Source organism: Chironomus tepperi, unplaced genomic scaffold (assembly GCF_022539635.2).
Source record: "Chironomus tepperi strain 1889 unplaced genomic scaffold, CSIRO-AGI_Ctep_v1 contig_163, whole genome shotgun sequence".
Taxonomy (NCBI): domain Eukaryota; kingdom Metazoa; phylum Arthropoda; class Insecta; order Diptera; family Chironomidae; genus Chironomus; species Chironomus tepperi.
The window spans coordinates 2,033,782-2,051,729 of NW_027226285.1; the positions used below are offsets into that span (position 1 = coordinate 2,033,782).

General features: G+C 29.7%; 5 protein-coding genes across 8 annotated transcripts; 2 read left to right on the forward strand and 3 right to left on the reverse strand.

The window, feature by feature from the left end:
* Positions 1 to 60: 60 nt before the first annotated feature.
* LOC139088490 (speckle-type POZ protein-like) lies at positions 61 to 1,353 on the forward strand. The gene is made up of 3 exons (XM_070637736.1): positions 61 to 518; positions 576 to 1,066; positions 1,124 to 1,353. Exons 1-3 carry the CDS (start codon positions 120 to 122, stop codon positions 1,245 to 1,247), a joined length of 1,014 nt encoding a protein of 337 aa, XP_070493837.1. The 5' UTR covers positions 61 to 119; the 3' UTR covers positions 1,248 to 1,353.
* On the reverse strand, positions 1,351 to 5,175 carry Lerp (lysosomal enzyme receptor protein). 2 transcript variants are annotated; one of them, XR_011544228.1, is made up of 8 exons: positions 4,925 to 5,175; positions 4,535 to 4,757; positions 2,764 to 4,476; positions 2,611 to 2,669; positions 2,369 to 2,546; positions 2,176 to 2,309; positions 1,972 to 2,109; positions 1,351 to 1,748 (listed from the first exon to the last, which is right to left on the reverse strand). XR_011544228.1 is itself a non-coding variant. In XM_070637725.1 (7 exons), exons 1-7 carry the CDS (start codon positions 4,994 to 4,996, stop codon positions 1,662 to 1,664), a joined length of 2,466 nt encoding a protein of 821 aa, XP_070493826.1. In that variant the 5' UTR covers positions 4,997 to 5,175; the 3' UTR covers positions 1,351 to 1,661. The 2 variants fall into 2 exon arrangements, 1 of the variants encoding a protein (XP_070493826.1); XM_070637725.1 differs by lacking the exon at positions 1,972 to 2,109.
* A 74-nt stretch (positions 5,176 to 5,249) lies between these two features.
* On the reverse strand, positions 5,250 to 7,233 carry ball (nucleosomal histone kinase 1). Of its 2 annotated transcripts, XM_070637735.1 has the most exons (4): positions 7,005 to 7,233; positions 6,856 to 6,944; positions 5,539 to 6,792; positions 5,312 to 5,476 (listed from the first exon to the last, which is right to left on the reverse strand). In XM_070637735.1, the coding sequence occupies exons 1-4, from the start codon at positions 7,138 to 7,140 to the stop codon at positions 5,456 to 5,458; spliced, it is 1,500 nt and encodes a 499-aa protein (XP_070493836.1). In that variant the 5' UTR covers positions 7,141 to 7,233; the 3' UTR covers positions 5,312 to 5,455. The 2 variants fall into 2 exon arrangements, with proteins under 2 accessions (XP_070493835.1, XP_070493836.1); XM_070637734.1 differs by having other exon boundaries at positions 5,250 to 6,792.
* A 460-nt stretch (positions 7,234 to 7,693) lies between these two features.
* On the forward strand, positions 7,694 to 9,511 carry His2Av (Histone H2A variant). The gene is made up of 4 exons (XM_070637660.1): positions 7,694 to 7,798; positions 7,961 to 8,038; positions 8,143 to 8,256; positions 8,578 to 9,511. The coding sequence occupies exons 1-4, from the start codon at positions 7,796 to 7,798 to the stop codon at positions 8,761 to 8,763; spliced, it is 381 nt and encodes a 126-aa protein (XP_070493761.1). The 5' UTR covers positions 7,694 to 7,795; the 3' UTR covers positions 8,764 to 9,511.
* A 663-nt stretch (positions 9,512 to 10,174) lies between these two features.
* rin (ras GTPase-activating protein-binding protein 2) lies at positions 10,175 to 17,789 on the reverse strand. Of its 2 annotated transcripts, XM_070637829.1 has the most exons (4): positions 17,648 to 17,789; positions 16,897 to 17,027; positions 15,465 to 16,797; positions 10,175 to 15,404 (listed from the first exon to the last, which is right to left on the reverse strand). In XM_070637829.1, exons 2-4 carry the CDS (start codon positions 16,992 to 16,994, stop codon positions 15,102 to 15,104), a joined length of 1,734 nt encoding a protein of 577 aa, XP_070493930.1. In that variant the 5' UTR covers positions 16,995 to 17,027; positions 17,648 to 17,789; the 3' UTR covers positions 10,175 to 15,101. The 2 variants fall into 2 exon arrangements, with proteins under 2 accessions (XP_070493930.1, XP_070493931.1); XM_070637830.1 differs by lacking the exon at positions 17,648 to 17,789 and having other exon boundaries at positions 16,897 to 17,144.
* Between the last annotated feature and the right edge of the window lie 159 nt (positions 17,790 to 17,948).

A 17,948-nucleotide genomic window follows, 5' to 3' on the forward strand; every position in this document is an offset into this window, starting at 1 on the left:
ATTTTGTAAAGTTTATGAAAATTAAATTTTTGAAAAAAATTTGACCGTTAATATTTTCTACCGCATTGCTCTGTGATAGTCTTTTGTTCTACGTTTAAAAGTTAAGTTAAAGTACTAAAATGTCAAATTTAATTGTGTATCGTAAAATAAATTGGAAGATTGAAAACATTACTAGAGAATCCTTAACTAGGTGCACTAAAAATAAGAATGTTAGCAGAATTATTTCTATAAATATTCAGGACAATAAAAGTAAATGGATCCTTGAGTTTTATCCAAAAACTGATCCTTGTGGATTCTATTTATTCAAATGGCGTATAGATAACGATAATATATCAATTAAGGCACGCCTGTATGTTGAAAAATTCGATGGTTCTATGCAACTCCTTGATGCTGACCAAGGAAATTCTTTCGAATTTGATGAAAATGAAGGATTTTCTTTTTCAAACATGTTTAGACCACAAGACATGCTTACAGAGAACAGATTCCTTAAAGATAACACATTGACGTTTGTTATTGAGGTAAGCTGTTATATATTTTAAGATTTATAAAATATTAATTTTATATCACAATTTTAGTTGGAAATTCAAAAATTAGGTTCAGAAACATCATTAAGATACTGTCAGGATGATAAATTTTTAAGTTTTACGGATTATGAAAAAATCCGCGGAATTGAAAACTTGAGTGATGTAACAATAGTTTGTTCAAATTTAGAAGAAATTCCAGCTCATAAATTTGTAATAGCATTAAAATGTCCAGTATTAATGGAATTGATTGATAACGAAACTGCTGACCAAGGAACCGACACAATTAAGCTTAACGATATTGATCCTAAAACCATGAAAGCTCTTTTGTTATACCTATACACCGGATTTATAGACAAAAATCAAAATCTGTCTTCAAGACTTTTGTATGTTGCTGAAAAGTTCAAATTGAACAACTTGAAAACTGTCTGTATTTCCTGCCTGTCTGATTATATCAACCTTCAAAATGTCTTGGAAACACTCATCTTAGCTGATCATTACGATGACAAGATTTTGGAAGAAAATTGCATTGGCTTCATTAAAATGTAAGATTTTTTAAGCATTACATGACTGAAACTTTACTAATGATTATTAACTTTTAGGAAGTTCCATCAGCTCAAAGATTCTGAAGATTGGACAAAGTTGAATATGAGACAAGCTTTGAAAATAATGGACTCCATGGAAAGGAATCCAATCAATATCGAAATGAAAAACTCTTTAAATTAGGTATCTATAGTCTAAAAAATTAGTTATAATTTGTCCTGTTTATCAATTAATATCATTATTAAGTAATAAAGTTCTAGTCTCAATTGTTTCTTATTGCTCAAAATTAACTACAAAAAATTAACAATCTTTATTCTCGATTATAAAAAATACAATTCTTTTTGGGATATCTTATTTAGAAAATCTACGGATATAAGTACAATTTATGGTGTTGTGTCTTTGATTGAAACTAAATAGCTTGGCATTTTTTCTATCTACTAAAGCAATTTTTATATAAATTATGTTAAATTAAAAAACAAACTTTAATGACTTAGAACCAGCAGAAAGGTAGCACTTAAGTACGGCTTTCAAAATCACATTATTACTTCACGGTTAGGTATAAATTAAATTTAATAAATAATTAATAATCTTTTAAACTTAAAGTAAAATGTTTTCATCATCACTGTCCGACGCTATTAAGTCGTTGTTATCTGTTAGAAGAGCTGATTCCTCATTTAAATTTACCTGCGAATGAGAAAAAAATAAACAGTTAAGTCTAGATAATGAACATTCAAAAATTAATACATTTAGGGAATTGGGTAGAACAGAAGCAAGTTATTAATTAGATGGCAATCTCAAAAGTGTTAATTTGGTTTATGAATAGTAACTGAAAGCATACGATTAGTCAAAGATAGAAATGTCTACATATGTCCATCACCACAAAGAATAAAATTTATAAAAGTCTTACGATTACAAATTGATTTTAGGAATTAAACAACAAAAAGGATTATAAGCACACATTGATTTTTCTACAGGAACTTTTTTGTGTGAAAATCTATTAAGTCTTTCAATTCAACTAGTTTAAAATTAAATCATCATCTAGATTCTGAAAAAGTTCAATAAAAAAATCATGTGAAATAATAAATTTATCAAAAATCAACGTCGATCTTACCCGAGCGTATCTGATATTACGTCGCGATCTGAATTTAACCATATTCATAATTATTTCACGTCTTTCTGGATGTCGTATTACTAGGTAGAATGCTCCGAATGCAACAACCAAACATATTATCAGGAAAACGTATCCTAAAATAATAATTATTTAATTATTTACATAAAGTTAAATCAATCAAGGCACAACTTACCCATAGAAAATCCAGCAGTATTGTCGTCGTGCTTCTTTTGTTCATCTTTAGTGGGAGCATCTGTAACGGTTTTTACTTCAGACTCACTCTTTGGTTTTGCATCAAACTCCATCATTCTAGGCGATATGTTCATAAACGGACAAATCAAATTCGACTCATGCATGACTAATATTTCATCCTACAAATAAAATATAAATACGTATTAAACAAACTATTAATCTAAGCAATTAGTTTTGACTCACTTGGCCGACATAAATTTTCGTGTTATTTTTTACGCCACATTTCAATTGAACTTGGATATCTATTCAAAAGAGATAATCAGTAATAGACATGAGAATAACATTTTTTAAAGTTAAAAAGCTCTAATCAAATTAGAAAAAAAAAAATTTAATTACCCTTATCTTTACTAGCATATTCTATGACAACCAACGAGTCTTTATAGTTTAGCGTGTAGAATTTGGTGACGTTATCGCAAATATCAACTTTCACATTATCGCTCTCAAAAATGCCAAACGTTTTTAAATTTATGCTTTTCTTTGCTATATCATTCAGTAGCTCGCATGAATCACTGCTTTTTAATGTTAAATGTTGTTCCTTGCACAGAATATTTGTGGGGAAATCAAAGTTATATTCGCAATGTTCCGTTGATTTTAGAATTGGATTTCCCAAACCAGCTAAAGCGTCGCAAAAGAATGTGATTGTTGTCGTAATCTGTTCTTCATTGTCTGTTGGACATTTAGAACCATGGAAATATTTCATCAAGACATTTGTTGTTCTATCTTTTCCAAGTTCTGTAGACATTGCATACTCAAAATGTCCCAAACTCAATTCCTCTTCATGTTTACCGTCTTTAACAACTGTTCTACATGCTGCACTATTTCCATGACAATCAAGTGAATATTTTGAGTTTAGTGGACGACAAACATTGATAAAATAACGTGCATCAGTTGATTCCTTTGTATCGATCGTCGCCTCGTAATTTCCATTGTAATCAATCAATGGCCTCAAATCAAATTCGACATCATAGCGATTCTTAACGACACAATTTTTGACATTTTGATTAACGAGAAGTGTCTTTAAATGTAATACAACTTCACATTTGTCTTCAATTAGCACAACCTCCTCATCTTTTGCCTCGTCTGCGACAATAAACTCAATTCTTGTTGAAAATAAATCTCCTTTTCCGTTGCATTTGGAGCCATCGTACTTGAGAAAAACATTTTTGCTATCAATTTGCAATTTTGTATTGAAATCTCCAATATTAGTTGTTTGTTTAACGCCATTCTCGTCTGTTTTGACAATACAACTTCCCCAATTTTCATTGTCACATTCCTTAGCCGGTGAACACAAAGAGAAATGTATTACTTCGTTGCTTTTATTTGATCGAGGAACAGAATATTGTAATCCAACAAGTGTACTAAAATCATAAAGCTCTCCATTTGGACCAGAAATTTGGCAAGATTTCTCATCGAGACAGGCATACTTTGTTTCCCATTCGAAATAATTTGTACAATCATCCTCTTTTATGAATTTTGGCGAGCCTTCATTAATAAATTTATCGCAAATGAACGTAATTTTTGATGAATATTTCTTAGTTCCTTTGCATTCTTCATTACTCGTCAGTACAAGTATGGGATGATCATTTTCAAACTTGATATCAGACGTCATCATACCAACATTCTTAAATTTCTTATTTATATCAGTCTCTGTATTATTAACAAAGCAAACAGTAGAACCTGCTTCACACATTACGTCGTGAGAATATAAAATTGGAAATCCGATAACAAAGGAACCCTCTTTTGCACTAGCGATATGATTTGATGATTTTAAAGCATTAAAATTAAGTGTCTTGTTTGATGGTGTTTTTACAAACATTTTAGCACTTTTTATATTTTCAGGAACCGGCAAGCATGCTTTAGGAGATTTCATGAATATATTGACTTCACATTGATCTTCAAGGTGGAAAACTCCAAGAAAATCATTCTTATTATTTTGATAATCACAGTGTAGCATCACATTCAAGGTGTAGTTAGTCTTGTCTTTACACGATTCGCCTACATAACTAAATCTCAATTGTCCATCGTTCCAGTATAACTTGCTATCATATCCTATAATTAATATTATGTTTTATTGAGAACAAATCAATCAAATAAATTCACTACATACCGATGATAACTTCCTCCTTTGATCTATGCTTGATAAGGCAAGCCGCAACTGTTTGATTTTTACATTTTCTATTTAATGGTTTGCATAAGTTGAAGAAATACTGCCCGAGATCATCATCATCTCCATTTATGTGATATCCCAATTCACTAACAATTTCGGTGAAATCGAAAGTGAAATTTCTAACAGGTTCAATAACTGCACACTTTTCACCTTGTATGTCTTTCTATTTTTATCAGGATTAATATATGTATTACATGGCAAAACGAAAACAAAGAAAAACAATTAATAATAGAAGAGATAACCGTATCAACAGAATTGATCAGTTTCGCCTCAATTTATTTGTTAATATGAACTAATTAATACGTATTTATTTATGTGCGTATTACTCACTTTGATATCTAATGCAATTAGATTGCATAAATTCATTAATAGAATCGAAATTACAAGTAATAATTTCGTCATTTCTATTTGCTTTAAAAATTTCACTAGTTCCGTCTGTTAATCTATCCAACTATCAAGTACGGGTGCTCCTTAATGAATAAATAATGTATAAAAATATTCTGGATACTTTGTATGCCCTATATTATATTAAAACAATTAATTTTTGTGAGCAATGATTCACTCTATTTTCAATGCCAGTAAAAAAATCACTTTCAAAAAATACTTGCGAAATAAGCGCATTGATTTGAAATTACAAAAATCGTTAATATTTTCTTATCAAAAAAAACTTTATTAAATGGCCAAAATGTTGCTTATTAATTATGTTAAGTCTGTTGTAGATAACAAAACAATACAAATTATAATTGAGGTAAATGATTAGATCTTAAACATTAATATCGTTACTATTTCGCATATTTTCCTTTATAATACCCAGCTTCATTCTTGTTGCTCTCCTCTTCCTTCTGTACCTTTTCGTCGCTATTATTTTTCTTTTTGTCTTTTCTATTAACCGTAACAATTAAATCAGAATCAAAAGATATATCAAGATCAAAATTTAATTGTACCGTTTTCTTAGTAGATCCAGCCGACGACTTTAAGATTACTTTGCCTTTTGCACCAGCTGCCACCTTTTCGTTTTTGTCATCCTTAGCTTTCTTTTGGCGAGGTGACTTATTATCGGTTTTATTTTCACTCTTTTCAGGAGTCGGCTTGGACTTTTCTTCTTTCTTCTTATCAGTCTTTTTAGTAACAGTAGCTTCTACCTCATCATCACTATTCAATTCAGCATATCGCTTTCTGTCATTAATACGCTTTGATCTCAATGGTCGATCATCGTCTGTACTTTCTGTAGTTGCTGATGCTAAAACTTTAGGTTGTTTTGGAGCTTTCTCAGCAGGATCTTTTGTCAATGTGTGAGCCCGTTTGACTGGCGATTTAGCAGCTTTCTCTAATTCCTTAGTTGGAGCTCTCTTTATCGGCGATTTTGCAGCCTTTTCATTGTCTTTTGATTTACTTACAAAATCTAATTTTCCACTATTTGATTGTTTCAACTCTTTTAATCCACTTTCAAATATGCTACGAATCTTTTTATAGTCAGGAACGTCATTATGTTTCATTGACTCAACATACTTCATAAATGCTGTCAATTGTGATGGAACTGGAATCGATCCAAAGGCTGATTTTAATGACTTTTCTGTGTCTTTCATAAAACTTTCTTTTAGTTTTTGAACTTCTACTGGTTTTTGAAGGATTTGATTGGATGTCGTCCAGGGAAGTTTTGCTCCTGCCCATTCAATCAAATTATATGCAAGAATTTCAATATCTCCACGCATTGTTGGAACTCCGTTATGTGCATCTCGACTAGTATATTCAATAGTACCATTATGAGCCTTTTTCGGATCAACTTTATATTCTTTTGTACTGTAATGACATGCCAAGCCAAAATCTAGTAAAAATACATGATCATTTGATCCAAAGCCAAGTAAAATATTGGTTCCTTTGATGTCCATATGAACGTATTCTCTTTGATGAATATATTCTAGCACATTTATGAGTTGTAAACCAAGTCTATAGACTGTATGTAATGGAAATTTTCGATTCTGTTCAAGAAATATCTTCCAAATATCCTTGCCATAACGAGGCATTACGAGAAATCGATGTTTAATGCTTTCAATTTCATGTGATCCACTACCAATAAATATTGGCATTCCCAATGATTTAATTTTATTGTCCTTTGCGAACTTGTCAATATCATCCTTTTTTGCATTTCGCATATAAAAGTGCATCTCTACGAATAGTGGTCCATTGGTATGTGGTTCCTAAAGAATTGATACAAATTTCTTAATCTTATGAAATTCAAAGAGTTTATGCTGAATATTTACAATTTTAACAACATATGGGTAGTCATCAACTTTCTTAGTTCCTGAAGATGCATCACATGCTGAATAAATCTCACCAAAGCCACCCATTCCTATAAATCATTTTTATATGTTATATTTAGTCATTTAATTAGTATAATTAAGAAATTTACCAATCGAAACGCCAATTTTCCATTGCTTTTTATAATTGTCGACTATGATCGATCCGGTTTTTAGATGTTTTGGCTGTTCATATGCATTCTTCTTCTTGCTAGCCTTCTTAGCCACTGGCTTATCTTTAGAAGCCATTGTTATTTAATAGAAATTTAACTGTATTTAATATATTTAACTAAATTTTTAACTTTTTTATGAAAATTAACAAAAACAATGTTTGTATTCAAAAATAACAGGAAGCCGTTGAAAACGGAAAAATTAATTTTGAATTTTCGCGCCAAAATATTTTTCTATTTTTCATAAATTGTCACGCTATGATACTGCTTAATTAATTAATTTATACATGTATTGACAGATATTATATAAATTTTGTTATATATTATGCGAAATTTCATTTAGAAAAGTGGAAAAAATTGCACAATCACAAACTGAACGAAAATTAAAAATCTCTTCTGAACGCACTCCAAGCAAGTTTAAAAATTATAATACTCTTCTTGACAGAAGCGAATATGCGATTATGAATAACTATCTATTAACAACTATAAACTATTAATAACTTGCTTAATTAAGTTAATAACTGCCAGACAATAACTCTAATTAAGAATATTTAATCATATGTGACAGTCAGACAAAGTGCAGGTAAATGTCGATTATTTGGAAAAATATGCTAAAATTAAAAGAAAAAAAATTTAATGTTCTGAACGTCGCTCATTATAGAAGAAGAATTCAAAGCGAAAAGTAGTCAAGCTTTCTAAATTTAAAGTTTTAAAGCAGAAAATAAATATTAAAAATGGTAAGAGAGTGTTGTTAAATACATTAACTGATGGCTAAGAGCCAAAACTACACAAGTATATATCAAAAATCAGGATTTTCTTGATTTTTCTCGAATTTTTTAAACAAATCATTCTAACCTTCAACTCATCACTATAATTAAACATCTTTTGCCCAAAAATAGGCTGGTGGTAAAGCTGGAAAAGATTCAGGAAAAGCTAAAGCTAAGGCAGTTTCCCGTTCCGCACGTGCTGGTTTGCAGGTAATTAAAGAAAAATGATGAAATTTTTTAAAAGCATCAATTTTGGCGGTACAAAACAAAAATTTTAACACATAAAAAATTATTTGTTGTCAATTTTCGTCTAGTTTCCCGTTGGACGTATTCATAGACATTTGAAGAACCGCACTACTAGCCATGGACGAGTTGGAGCTACTGCTGCTGTATATTCCGCTGCTATCTTGGAATATTTGACCGCTGAGGTAATTATCATTCATTCATATTAAATTTACTGGATCTTAAAAATACAAACCGACGCGCGCCAAACAACGCCATTTTGTTTTCACTCTATTCTTCTGTTCCTTTCTTTCCATAAACATTCTCTCCGATTTCTCATTCTGTTTCTTTACATGTTCTGTATGTTATTGACTTTTCAATTGATTTATTTTACATCTAAAATGTTTTCAGCATAAATCAATTCCCCATTTATTTGCAAAATTTATGAAAATTAAGATTCTGTAAAATAATATTTACTTCTTTTCATCCGTTACAATACATATACTTATTTATGATTTATTTTATAGGTCCTCGAATTGGCAGGAAATGCATCAAAAGATTTGAAAGTCAAACGTATCACACCACGTCATCTTCAATTAGCCATCCGTGGAGACGAAGAACTCGATTCCTTGATCAAAGCAACTATTGCTGGTGGTGGTGTTATTCCACACATCCATAAGTCGCTCATTGGCAAGAAAGGAGGTCCAGAATAATAATTTATAGCTGCATAAATGACGCCTTTTTACTATTCATTTATAATTTGAATATACAACAACCACCAAAACAATAGATTATCCTAAATCCAATTTTATCAGCAGTAAACTTAACAACATCAGATGATGAAAAGAAAACGAAAAAATAATATGTTCAAAGGAAACCATAACATTCACATTAACTATATATACATATTTTAAGGACTTTAAGGATAGGTCCTCTTTTTTTCAAACAGTTCTTATTTTTCTACGACCATTAAATTTAATTACAAATTATAAAAAAAATCTTTAAGTTTAAACTGAGAATCATAGAGAAACTTAGATTTAATTTTTTCTCAACATAATATTATACATAAAAATATATACACAGAGACAGACAATGGAATCAGAGAAACGATAAGTTGAATTATAATAATATTGAGTTATTGACGATTTAAGTTTAAACATCATTCATTTTTTATATAAAAAAAATATAATTAAATATCCTTTCTTTGATTCCTTGCCATATGCAACTTTATGTATATCGATATTTCTTTAAATGCATTTTAATGAGAGAAAATATAAAAAGAGAGAGGTTCAAAAAAGAAAAAAATACATAAAATTCATTAATATTGAAAAGTAATACGTTTTTCCTCACGATTAATTATTAATTTAGATGCTTAATAGAATAAATAGATTATTAAGTACATGAGTTCATTTAAAATTGCCTTTTTTGTCACAGAAAGTTTTGCTTTTTGTTCTTTTCTTACCCTACTTACTATTTTTTTCTGTCAAAATTGTCTAAAATGTTTTTTGAGTTATTTTCTAGACACAGTTTCAAATGATGAGAGATATAAGCAAAGTTTGAATAAACTTTTCTTTTATTAGATAATGATAATTGATAAAAATGATGTAAAAAATAAATAAAAATTTAAAAAATAAGTAAAATACACATCCAATCGCATTCAATTCCGTTTAACTTACAGATTTCATCCTCATTAAAATTGTCACAAATGTGCCTTAAAAGACAATTCACACGATTAGGGGAAAAAGTTTTGAAAGAAAAGTATTAGATAAAAGCAATAAACGTCCTTTGTCCTTTTCTTGCTTATTCGAGGAGCAGAAGCCTTACAATAATGTTCCTTGAGGGGTGAAAATGTAAAATAAATGTACAGGAATGTATGAAACAGTTTATCAAAATGAAATATTGCACCAATAAGGAAATGTTTAGGAAAGACAATGCATGCATGCATGCTTGCGCTTTGTAATCTTCTAACGCATTTTTCGGTACGTTATGCTTTTTGTAACTGCTTTCCATATAATTGCATGCATGCATTTGTTTTGACGCACAGATGACTTGGTGATGCTTAAAACCCTACAACAGCTGTTCCTTAACCACTGAAAAAATCAATTAAATAATTAGGCATATATGTTTCTTGGTTTTAAATAAAGTCTGTTTTTATTTTAATTTTTAATAATTATTAAATTATTGTAGTTTCTCATTTATCTGTAGACTTTTCTCCATTACACAATCGCTATCCACTACCTTCTTCAGTTTATTATGATTTTCATAGAATTTTTTTCTTCTTCATCTCGAAATAAATGTTTAAATAAAAATAAAAACTTTATTTCAAAATAAAAAAAAATTGTGAGTTGGGGGATTGCTTTTTATAAAGAAAAATCATGAAAAAAACGAAAACTATCCGCATTGTTGTGATTTATTTAGTTTTTTTTATAATCTAATGTGTGTTAAGCATGATAAAAATAATTATGAACGATGGTTAAACGAAGCACAAATTATGTAATAATGTGTGAAAAGGATTTACTAGTCAGGTTATTCCTTGTTTTTGAAATCTACTAAAAAAATTCTTATATGATTTCACATTACTTCTTATTATTCAATACACAAAAATCAGTTTTTTATTATGGAAAATCACTATTAAAAATTATTTGTGACTGAAAGTTCATTATTGATGTTGTGGCATTGAAAGTGATTAAAATTTAATCTCATTTGACGTAATTAGGATTTGTATGGTTTGACGTCTCTGAAAACCATACAATTTTCATTTTTTTTCTCTCTTATAAAACCATACAACAGACATTTACTCTCTTATAAAACATTACAAATTCCGAATACTTTAAGTAAAACCTTACAAATGTTTTCCACAACAATTATATGGCTTTAGTATTAAAATTAAATTTCAATCACTTCCAATTCCATTTTTGTTGAATTCACGTTATTGAATACACATATTAATTTTAGATTTAATTAATTTTTTTTAAGATTAATTTAAAAACTTAAAGAAACAAAGACGAAAACATCCATTTTTGCATATTTCTCGGCAGTGCCTAAACAGTCATTCTGTCAAAAAATACACTCGTTGGAAAATATTGCAAAATAATTAAATTTTTATCTATTCATTATTTATGTTTTCCTAGATTTCTTCATGTATGTATGTTGTGTATCTGTGTGTGTTTGTGTTATGTCTGATTGATTAACATAAAAATTATGAACCGCAAATCACTAAGTTAGTGTATTTAATGATAATTTCGTATTCTGATTAATCATACTCAAAATAAAATGTATTTTTACCATTGATTATGCTTCTTTCAAAGTTTTTTTTTCTGTTCGCTTCACAAAAGTGATTTTTTTTTTTTTCATTTTTTACTTCCTTGGTTATCACAAAAATGAATTTAATTAATTTATTACTTTTTTGCATTTAATCATTATCTATTTTTTGTTTCTTAATATTAGCATCAATTTAATTCACTTTTTTATTTTTTTTTTTTCAACAATTTGTGCTGGAAATTTTCAAAAATTGTCAGTGAATTTGAAAAAATTTCTAGCTTAATATTGTTTTTTTACCTAATGATGATTTTTTAATCTTAATTAATCTTTTTTTCTTCTTGAAATAATAGAGCATAAACTTAAGAGTAAGAAAGTTTTTGCAGTGTAAATTGAAGATTACGATAAGAAGCTGCTTGTGTGCTTAAAGAACCTTTTTACTCTAAATGATGATAGGTTGGCTGTTCCTTGCACATCCTCTCAAGATTTAATCTATTGCATATAACTCAGTAGATTCCCATGCTCTTGACGTGGCTATTTCCAGAAATAGAGAGTAATAAAAGCTTTTAAGCACACAAAAGAAATTTATGTATTTCTCTCAAGTCATCTCCAATCACAATGGACAATACAATGAGCTTGGAGATGCCATGAGCTTCTACAACTATAATATTAATGTATGTAAATTTTTTGATTAATTTACTGAAATTTTTCCTTGAAGATTAATTCTCATATTTTTCATTCCTAAAAACTTTTACATACAAAAAGGACACATATTTTCTATTCTCATTAGTAAATTTAAATTCATTTGCGATCATGTCTCATTCAATTCGGGTTTCGACAGCTTTTTACTTCCTTTTATACGTTCATGCACATTCTTACTCCTTGGTCACAAATGAACTCTTTTTTATGAATAAATTTCTAAATCATTAAATTTTTTTTTTGTATTCCTAATCTTTCTGTTTCTTTTCTCAATTATAAAGTGTGTATCTGACATCGATTTCAATCAGTATTATTCATTAGTATTATATTATCTGGATTAACTGATCTTAATCAGCCAGAGAGTTCTTGAACGAAACGAAGCATCATTATGTTTGAATGCCCCACTTCATCGATATCTTCCTGGCTTATTAAGCTCACCTCATCATTCTCCTTATATATTCTCAATAAATTTAGAAGTTATGTTACCACCGATTTTTTATATTTCATTTTTATAAAAAGAAACTATTTAGCACTTCTTTATATTTCATTTCATTTTACTTTAAATTTAGTTTAATTAAAATAATAATTGAACCAAAATTTTTAAAACCGTACAATAGTTTAACATTTACATAGTTTTAAAGTTTTTCAAAACCATATAAATGCTAGAAGTCTGTGTTGGAGAACCATATAATTCCAAAACACTACAAATTCTAATAATTTGTATTGGGAAATAGAATTTTTAAGAAAAAAAAGTCAATTTAGATTTTACAACTGAAAATGTTTATTTGAAGATTACTAATCCATATATTGAAAACCTATAGAACTAAAGTCAGAATGAACAAAGTGAAGAGACTTTTTTGACACATTAAATTAAATACCTACTATTGGATTTGAAATTATTATGCTAGAAAGATAGTAAAATGACCGAAATCAGTCATTTACTCTTACATAAACTAGTTATTTACGAGTTATAAAGCTTTGAGCTTTTCATTCTTGTTAATTTGGAAGTATTTGGGATAATAAACATTCAAGGATGTTATTTTTACGGTTTGTAATCTTCTGGTTGAACTCGTTTTGATAAAATTAAGAAGGAAACAAAAAATTCATAAAAAAAATTAACAAAAAAGTTTTTTTTTTCTTTAAATTAACATTATTTTGAAGTTTGATGCTGAACTTTATGTTTCGAATTTCTTTTAATTACTTCATTAATGTGAATTTTAATGTTGAAAAAAGTTAAGCATCAAAGTTCTTTACGATCCTAAGTTGTAGTTTCATTAAATCTTATTTCATTTTTTTTTTTGGGATTTTTTTTGTTTAATATTTTACAATTTTTTTGTATTTTTTCTGTTCCTAATTTTTAGAAGGTTTCATTAAGTATAAAATTATCATACAACTAGATATACTTGGAAAATGGACAAACGTTCATCAGCATACAATTTCTCATCAATGAATGATCGTCCATATTCACATTACACAATTTTTCTTTTGTGTTGTTACTTTTGAAATCATAATAGAACTGAAAACTGTTTTTCCATATAGGTTTTTCTTGTTTTTTTTTTCTTCTTATAAAATTAATTTTCCATCATTGTGTATCTTTTCTTTATTTTTTTTCTTTTAATTCAAGATTTACAGTCAGAGAGTTCCTGATAGCGAACTTATTTTTCATTTTTTTTTTCAGTAACAGCTTGATAGATTTAAAGATGAGAGAATAATAATATGCGAAAAACAAATAATAATAATAATAATGTGTACAAAACAAACTAAAAAAGTGATACAAAGAATAAGATGATTGTGATATTTAAGACATCAAGAAATAAGTTTTGTATCGTCCGAGATAATTTGAAAGAAATTATAAGCTATAAAATTGAAAACAAAAAATTGTTCATGAGCCAGCTGATTCAGAAAAAAGTTTTAGCGCATTACTGAAAATGCAAGTTTTGTAAGAATGCAAAAAAAATCTATTAAAATTAATCTTTGAAGATATGACGAGAAGTAATTTTTTGATGATGGGGTTTTTCCATGCATTTTAAATTTTCTAAAAAAATACTTTTAAAAGTAGCTAAAAAGGTTGTTGTTTGATAAGCAACTATCATAATTTTACGAAAGAAATTTTTCAAATTTCTAGCACACACGAAAAAGTTTGTTTTGGTTCTTGAAACAAAAAGGATTCAATAGATTCTTAGCTTCCAATTTCATATTTTTGTTTTTCCTTTACATTCACATCATATATCTTTTTTTTATATAAATTAACAGTCGAAAGACTTACGCCCATGAAAAAAATACACGACTCACATTTAAAAACAACATACATCCTAATTGTTTATAAAGTCGAAATAAACATATTAAAAATTCATCATTCTCTCGGTACGTGATTGAAATCGCATCTTTCTATCCAAATTTTCGAAATATTGAAAAACGGACTTTATGTTGAAACACTAGAAGTTTCCCATCAAACCTTGTTGAATTAGTATAGAGATTATTAGACAGACGACCAGACAGTGGACAGAAGAAATGCACTAAAGAGAGGAATGATGAAGATCCGATTAAATTTTCCACTTTTATTGTTTGCGTTTTTTGTTCAATTATTTAATCAAAAATAAATTCGTGTTGAGTCGCGTCTTTCATTTCCAGGAAAAATATAAATTCTGCTACATATCGTAATTATTATGAAATAATTAAGTAAAAAATTATTTTCGTTTCTGAAACTACCTTTTTTCTAATAAAAAATCCACTTTCCTTGCTTAAAAAAAACATTATTACATTATCAATCTCACTTTCACAAAATTTTCTTTTATATTCTTTTAGGATTTTTTAAAGCACGACGATTCTTTAAAAAAAAATGTTGAAAATTCCCCCGCGATTTTCGTTTTCTCTACTTTCTGTTGTTGTCATATTCATTTTATGTTACTTCCCCTGCGCATTTTTTTTATAAAATTTCTTCATTAAAATATTTACTTTAATTTATGAGGACCATCTTTCTCCTCATTCTGTTTGATTTTTCCCCCATAATTTACCGATTATTATAATTATTCTGTGTGTGTGTGTTTTTGTTTGTCTTTTACTGCATCCCTTCATTTGAGATGCTTCTCCAATCTTAACGACGTGAATTAGTGAATGTTGTGCCAGAATTTCCATTTGTAGGTCTCGGTCCCATTCTGTCTGAGCGATTAAACTGACGATTTCCACCGCGATCATCACGTCTATCTGATCTTCCGCCAGAGCCATTACGATTCATACCTGAAGAAGGATTATTATTTCGTCCGCGATCCATGTTTTGTCCATTGGTCGATGATCGATTCATGCCGCCGGTATTTTGTCCATCAACATTCTTACGAATCTTCTGTTCAATGTTCAATTTCTGGCCGCTCTTGTCGTTTAGAACCGGATAGTAAATAGGCTAAAGAAAAATTCTCATTAGGCAAACAAAACAAAAAAAAAAATAGTAATAATAATCTACCTGTGCATCTTGCAATCGTTGAGCGCTGGCTGGATCGTCGAAGGTGATGAAACCATAGTTTGGAACTGGTCGATTGCCGCCTTTTTGTGCCGGTTTTGCGTGAATACGTAAGTCTGCAATCTTTCCAAAAACGCTGAACAATTGTTTAAGTTCATCTTCAGTAGCATTTGTTGGTAAATTTCCCAAGAACAATTGACAGCTTCCATCGTTGTTATTGCTTACACGACGTTCCCGTTGATCGCGCATTGGACGACGTTCAGGATAAACTTCAGCTTGTTTCTGTTGCTGAGCTTGTTGTTGTTGTTGCTGAGTGATGGAAACAAATGATTGAGGTTGTGGATTGACGGGAATTTCTGGTTGAGCATATCCAATTTGTGGTCCAGCTTTAACCAAATTTGCCCAATTCTTTGGTGGTAATTGAGTTGTAGTTGGTGGAATTGGAGAGATCGCCGTTGGTTTTTGTTGAATTGGTTCTTCTGAAGAGGTTGGATCAGTTTCTTTACTATTATCCAATGTATCAGATTCCTCTCCATTCGATTGATCAGCATCATATTGATTAACGGCTTCAATGACTGCTGGTGCTGATTGAACGATGGGAATTACTTCTGCTGTAACTGGAATTTGTGGCTGTTGAGGTTGGGCAACAGGTTCGACGGGAATTGGCAAAGCAGTTGGTGCCGGTGCGATCGGAATCGTCATAACTTGAGGTTGAACTTGAGCTGGCGGCAAAATTTGTGGTGTTTGAGACGTCTGAGTAGCCATATTCTTAAGCATTTCCTCGTGCATAACACCATTAACTTGCGGAGCTTGAACGAAAGTTGCTGCAACGATTTGCGTTGGATTAACAGGAATAACGTTGGCAGGTGCTGGATAGTATACGTTTGGTTGAACGATCATTGTTGTAGTTGTAGGCGAAGTTTCCGAATTGTTGCTCGAATTATTAGCAACGTTGTTGGGTGAAGCGACAACAATTGGCTCAACAACATCGATTGGAGCTTGATCTTCACGGATTTCATCTTCTTCGCTGTAAATGTCATGATAACGGAAAATGTCGTTATGGACATAGTACTTCTTGGGCGATTGACAAGCAAGTACGAAAGTTTGCGTAAAGCGGCGCATTTGATGGCCATCATTAGAGAGCTCACCAAAAACTTGCACGACAACGCCGTCACCCAAAGTTGCTTGCGCATCAACATGGGAAATCTTGGCATGACAATCGCGGAAATTCATCTGCTGAATCTTATCATGGATGTTCTTTTGGCCAATAACCAATCCATCATCTTTGTCTGGAACCAATCCGCTATGAGAAAAGCTTGAATGTTGATTGTAGAAGCTAAAGAAAATAATTTCAATAATATTACATTATAAGCTATTCTAAATTTGAGAGATAAGAGCATATATAAACATACATATTTATATTTATAATACTTACCGATGAAGATGATCAGGAGAGTTATGAAGAAGAGTATAATATTGACGAACAAATTCGCGTCCAACAACTAAAGGAGATGGTTTGGCCTCCATTACCATATTGTGATTCGTCGTGATCTCAGAATTTTATGCCTAAATAAATGCCATTAAATAAAGATACAGTATGGATTTATTAAGTGCATTTTAACTTATCAAACATTTTTGAAAATGAAGAAAAATTAATGCGTCGCAAAACAATACCAACAAAGAAAAAAAAAACTTTCGCTCTCTCCGAGACACTAGCTAGCAGAAGAAATATGAAGAAAAAAGGTTCTGTTTCGTGCCTTTATACTTTTGTAATGTAATAAAAATATGCGAATTCGCAGAAATATGATTAAAAAATTGATAGATTAATCAGTTTTTATATTAAGCGACTTATTTATCTTGTAAGGTTAATGACTATTTAGCTACTTTCGAGGTAAAAGGACGATAGTAAATAAAATTTAATTGATTCAAAACGCATGTTGGATGGATCTCACAGTAAGCGCGTCAAAATTTGCAAAAAGTACAATTTTAGTTTTTACCTTCAAATTGATGCTTTTTTAGCTTGGAAATTGTATTAATATGACTTACTAGTTATAAATTACCGATTTTTATGAAATTAACTTAACGAATTCACAAAAATAACTTAAAAATGCGTGTAAATGGAGATTTTTTTCTTTTGTTTAAACTGTACTATTTTCACATTTAATTCAATTTATTTCAATACTTACGGCAGGGGAAAATCAAAATATAAAGTTTAATTCACTGAAAGACAAGTTCTTAATCGTGCTTTTTCACTAAAATTAATAAATTTTTAGTCACTTTTTTCTATTGAAAAATTTCTCGTAGTTATTTTGCCCTTCTCTTCGTAGCTTCTATCGCCTTGTCAAATTTTCAAATTTCATTTAACCGTTAATATTTTTGGTCTCAATTCAGTGATTCTCAAACTTTTCTAAGGCCACTTAGATTGTTAATTCATTAATAATAGCAATTTTTACATTAATTATGATTCAAATTATGTATATCAATAGT

Bases quoted from the DNA above. Each gene is read 5' to 3' on its own strand.
- LOC139088490 (XM_070637736.1), top strand. From the start codon at position 120: ATGTCAAATTTAATTGTGTATCGTAAAATAAATTGGAAGATTGAAAAC. The intron at 519-575 runs GTAAGCTGTTAT...TCACAATTTTAG, and splicing joins CATTGACGTTTGTTATTGAG to TTGGAAATTCAAAAATTAGG. The intron at 1,067-1,123 runs GTAAGATTTTTT...ATTAACTTTTAG, and splicing joins TGCATTGGCTTCATTAAAAT to GAAGTTCCATCAGCTCAAAG.
- Lerp (XM_070637725.1), bottom strand. From the start codon at position 4,996: ATGACGAAATTATTACTTGTAATTTCGATTCTATTAATGAATTTATGC. The intron at 4,758-4,924 runs GTGAGTAATACG...TGATAAAAATAG, and splicing joins TAATTGCATTAGATATCAAA to AAAGACATACAAGGTGAAAA. The intron at 2,670-2,763 runs GTAATTAAATTT...TCTTTTGAATAG, and splicing joins ATATGCTAGTAAAGATAAGG to ATATCCAAGTTCAATTGAAA.
- ball (XM_070637734.1), bottom strand. From the start codon at position 7,140: ATGGCTTCTAAAGATAAGCCAGTGGCTAAGAAGGCTAGCAAGAAGAAG. The intron at 6,945-7,004 runs GTAAATTTCTTA...AATGATTTATAG, and splicing joins GAAAATTGGCGTTTCGATTG to GAATGGGTGGCTTTGGTGAG. The intron at 6,793-6,855 runs GTAAATATTCAG...TCAATTCTTTAG, and splicing joins ACCCATATGTTGTTAAAATT to GAACCACATACCAATGGACC.
- His2Av (XM_070637660.1), top strand. The intron at 8,039-8,142 runs GTAATTAAAGAA...ATTTTCGTCTAG, and splicing joins CCGCACGTGCTGGTTTGCAG to TTTCCCGTTGGACGTATTCA. The intron at 8,257-8,577 runs GTAATTATCATT...TTTATTTTATAG, and splicing joins TGGAATATTTGACCGCTGAG to GTCCTCGAATTGGCAGGAAA.
- rin (XM_070637829.1), bottom strand. From the start codon at position 16,994: ATGGTAATGGAGGCCAAACCATCTCCTTTAGTTGTTGGACGCGAATTT. The intron at 16,798-16,896 runs GTAAGTATTATA...TATTTTCTTTAG, and splicing joins TCTCCTGATCATCTTCATCG to CTTCTACAATCAACATTCAA. The intron at 15,405-15,464 runs GTAGATTATTAT...ATTTTTCTTTAG, and splicing joins AACGATTGCAAGATGCACAG to CCTATTTACTATCCGGTTCT.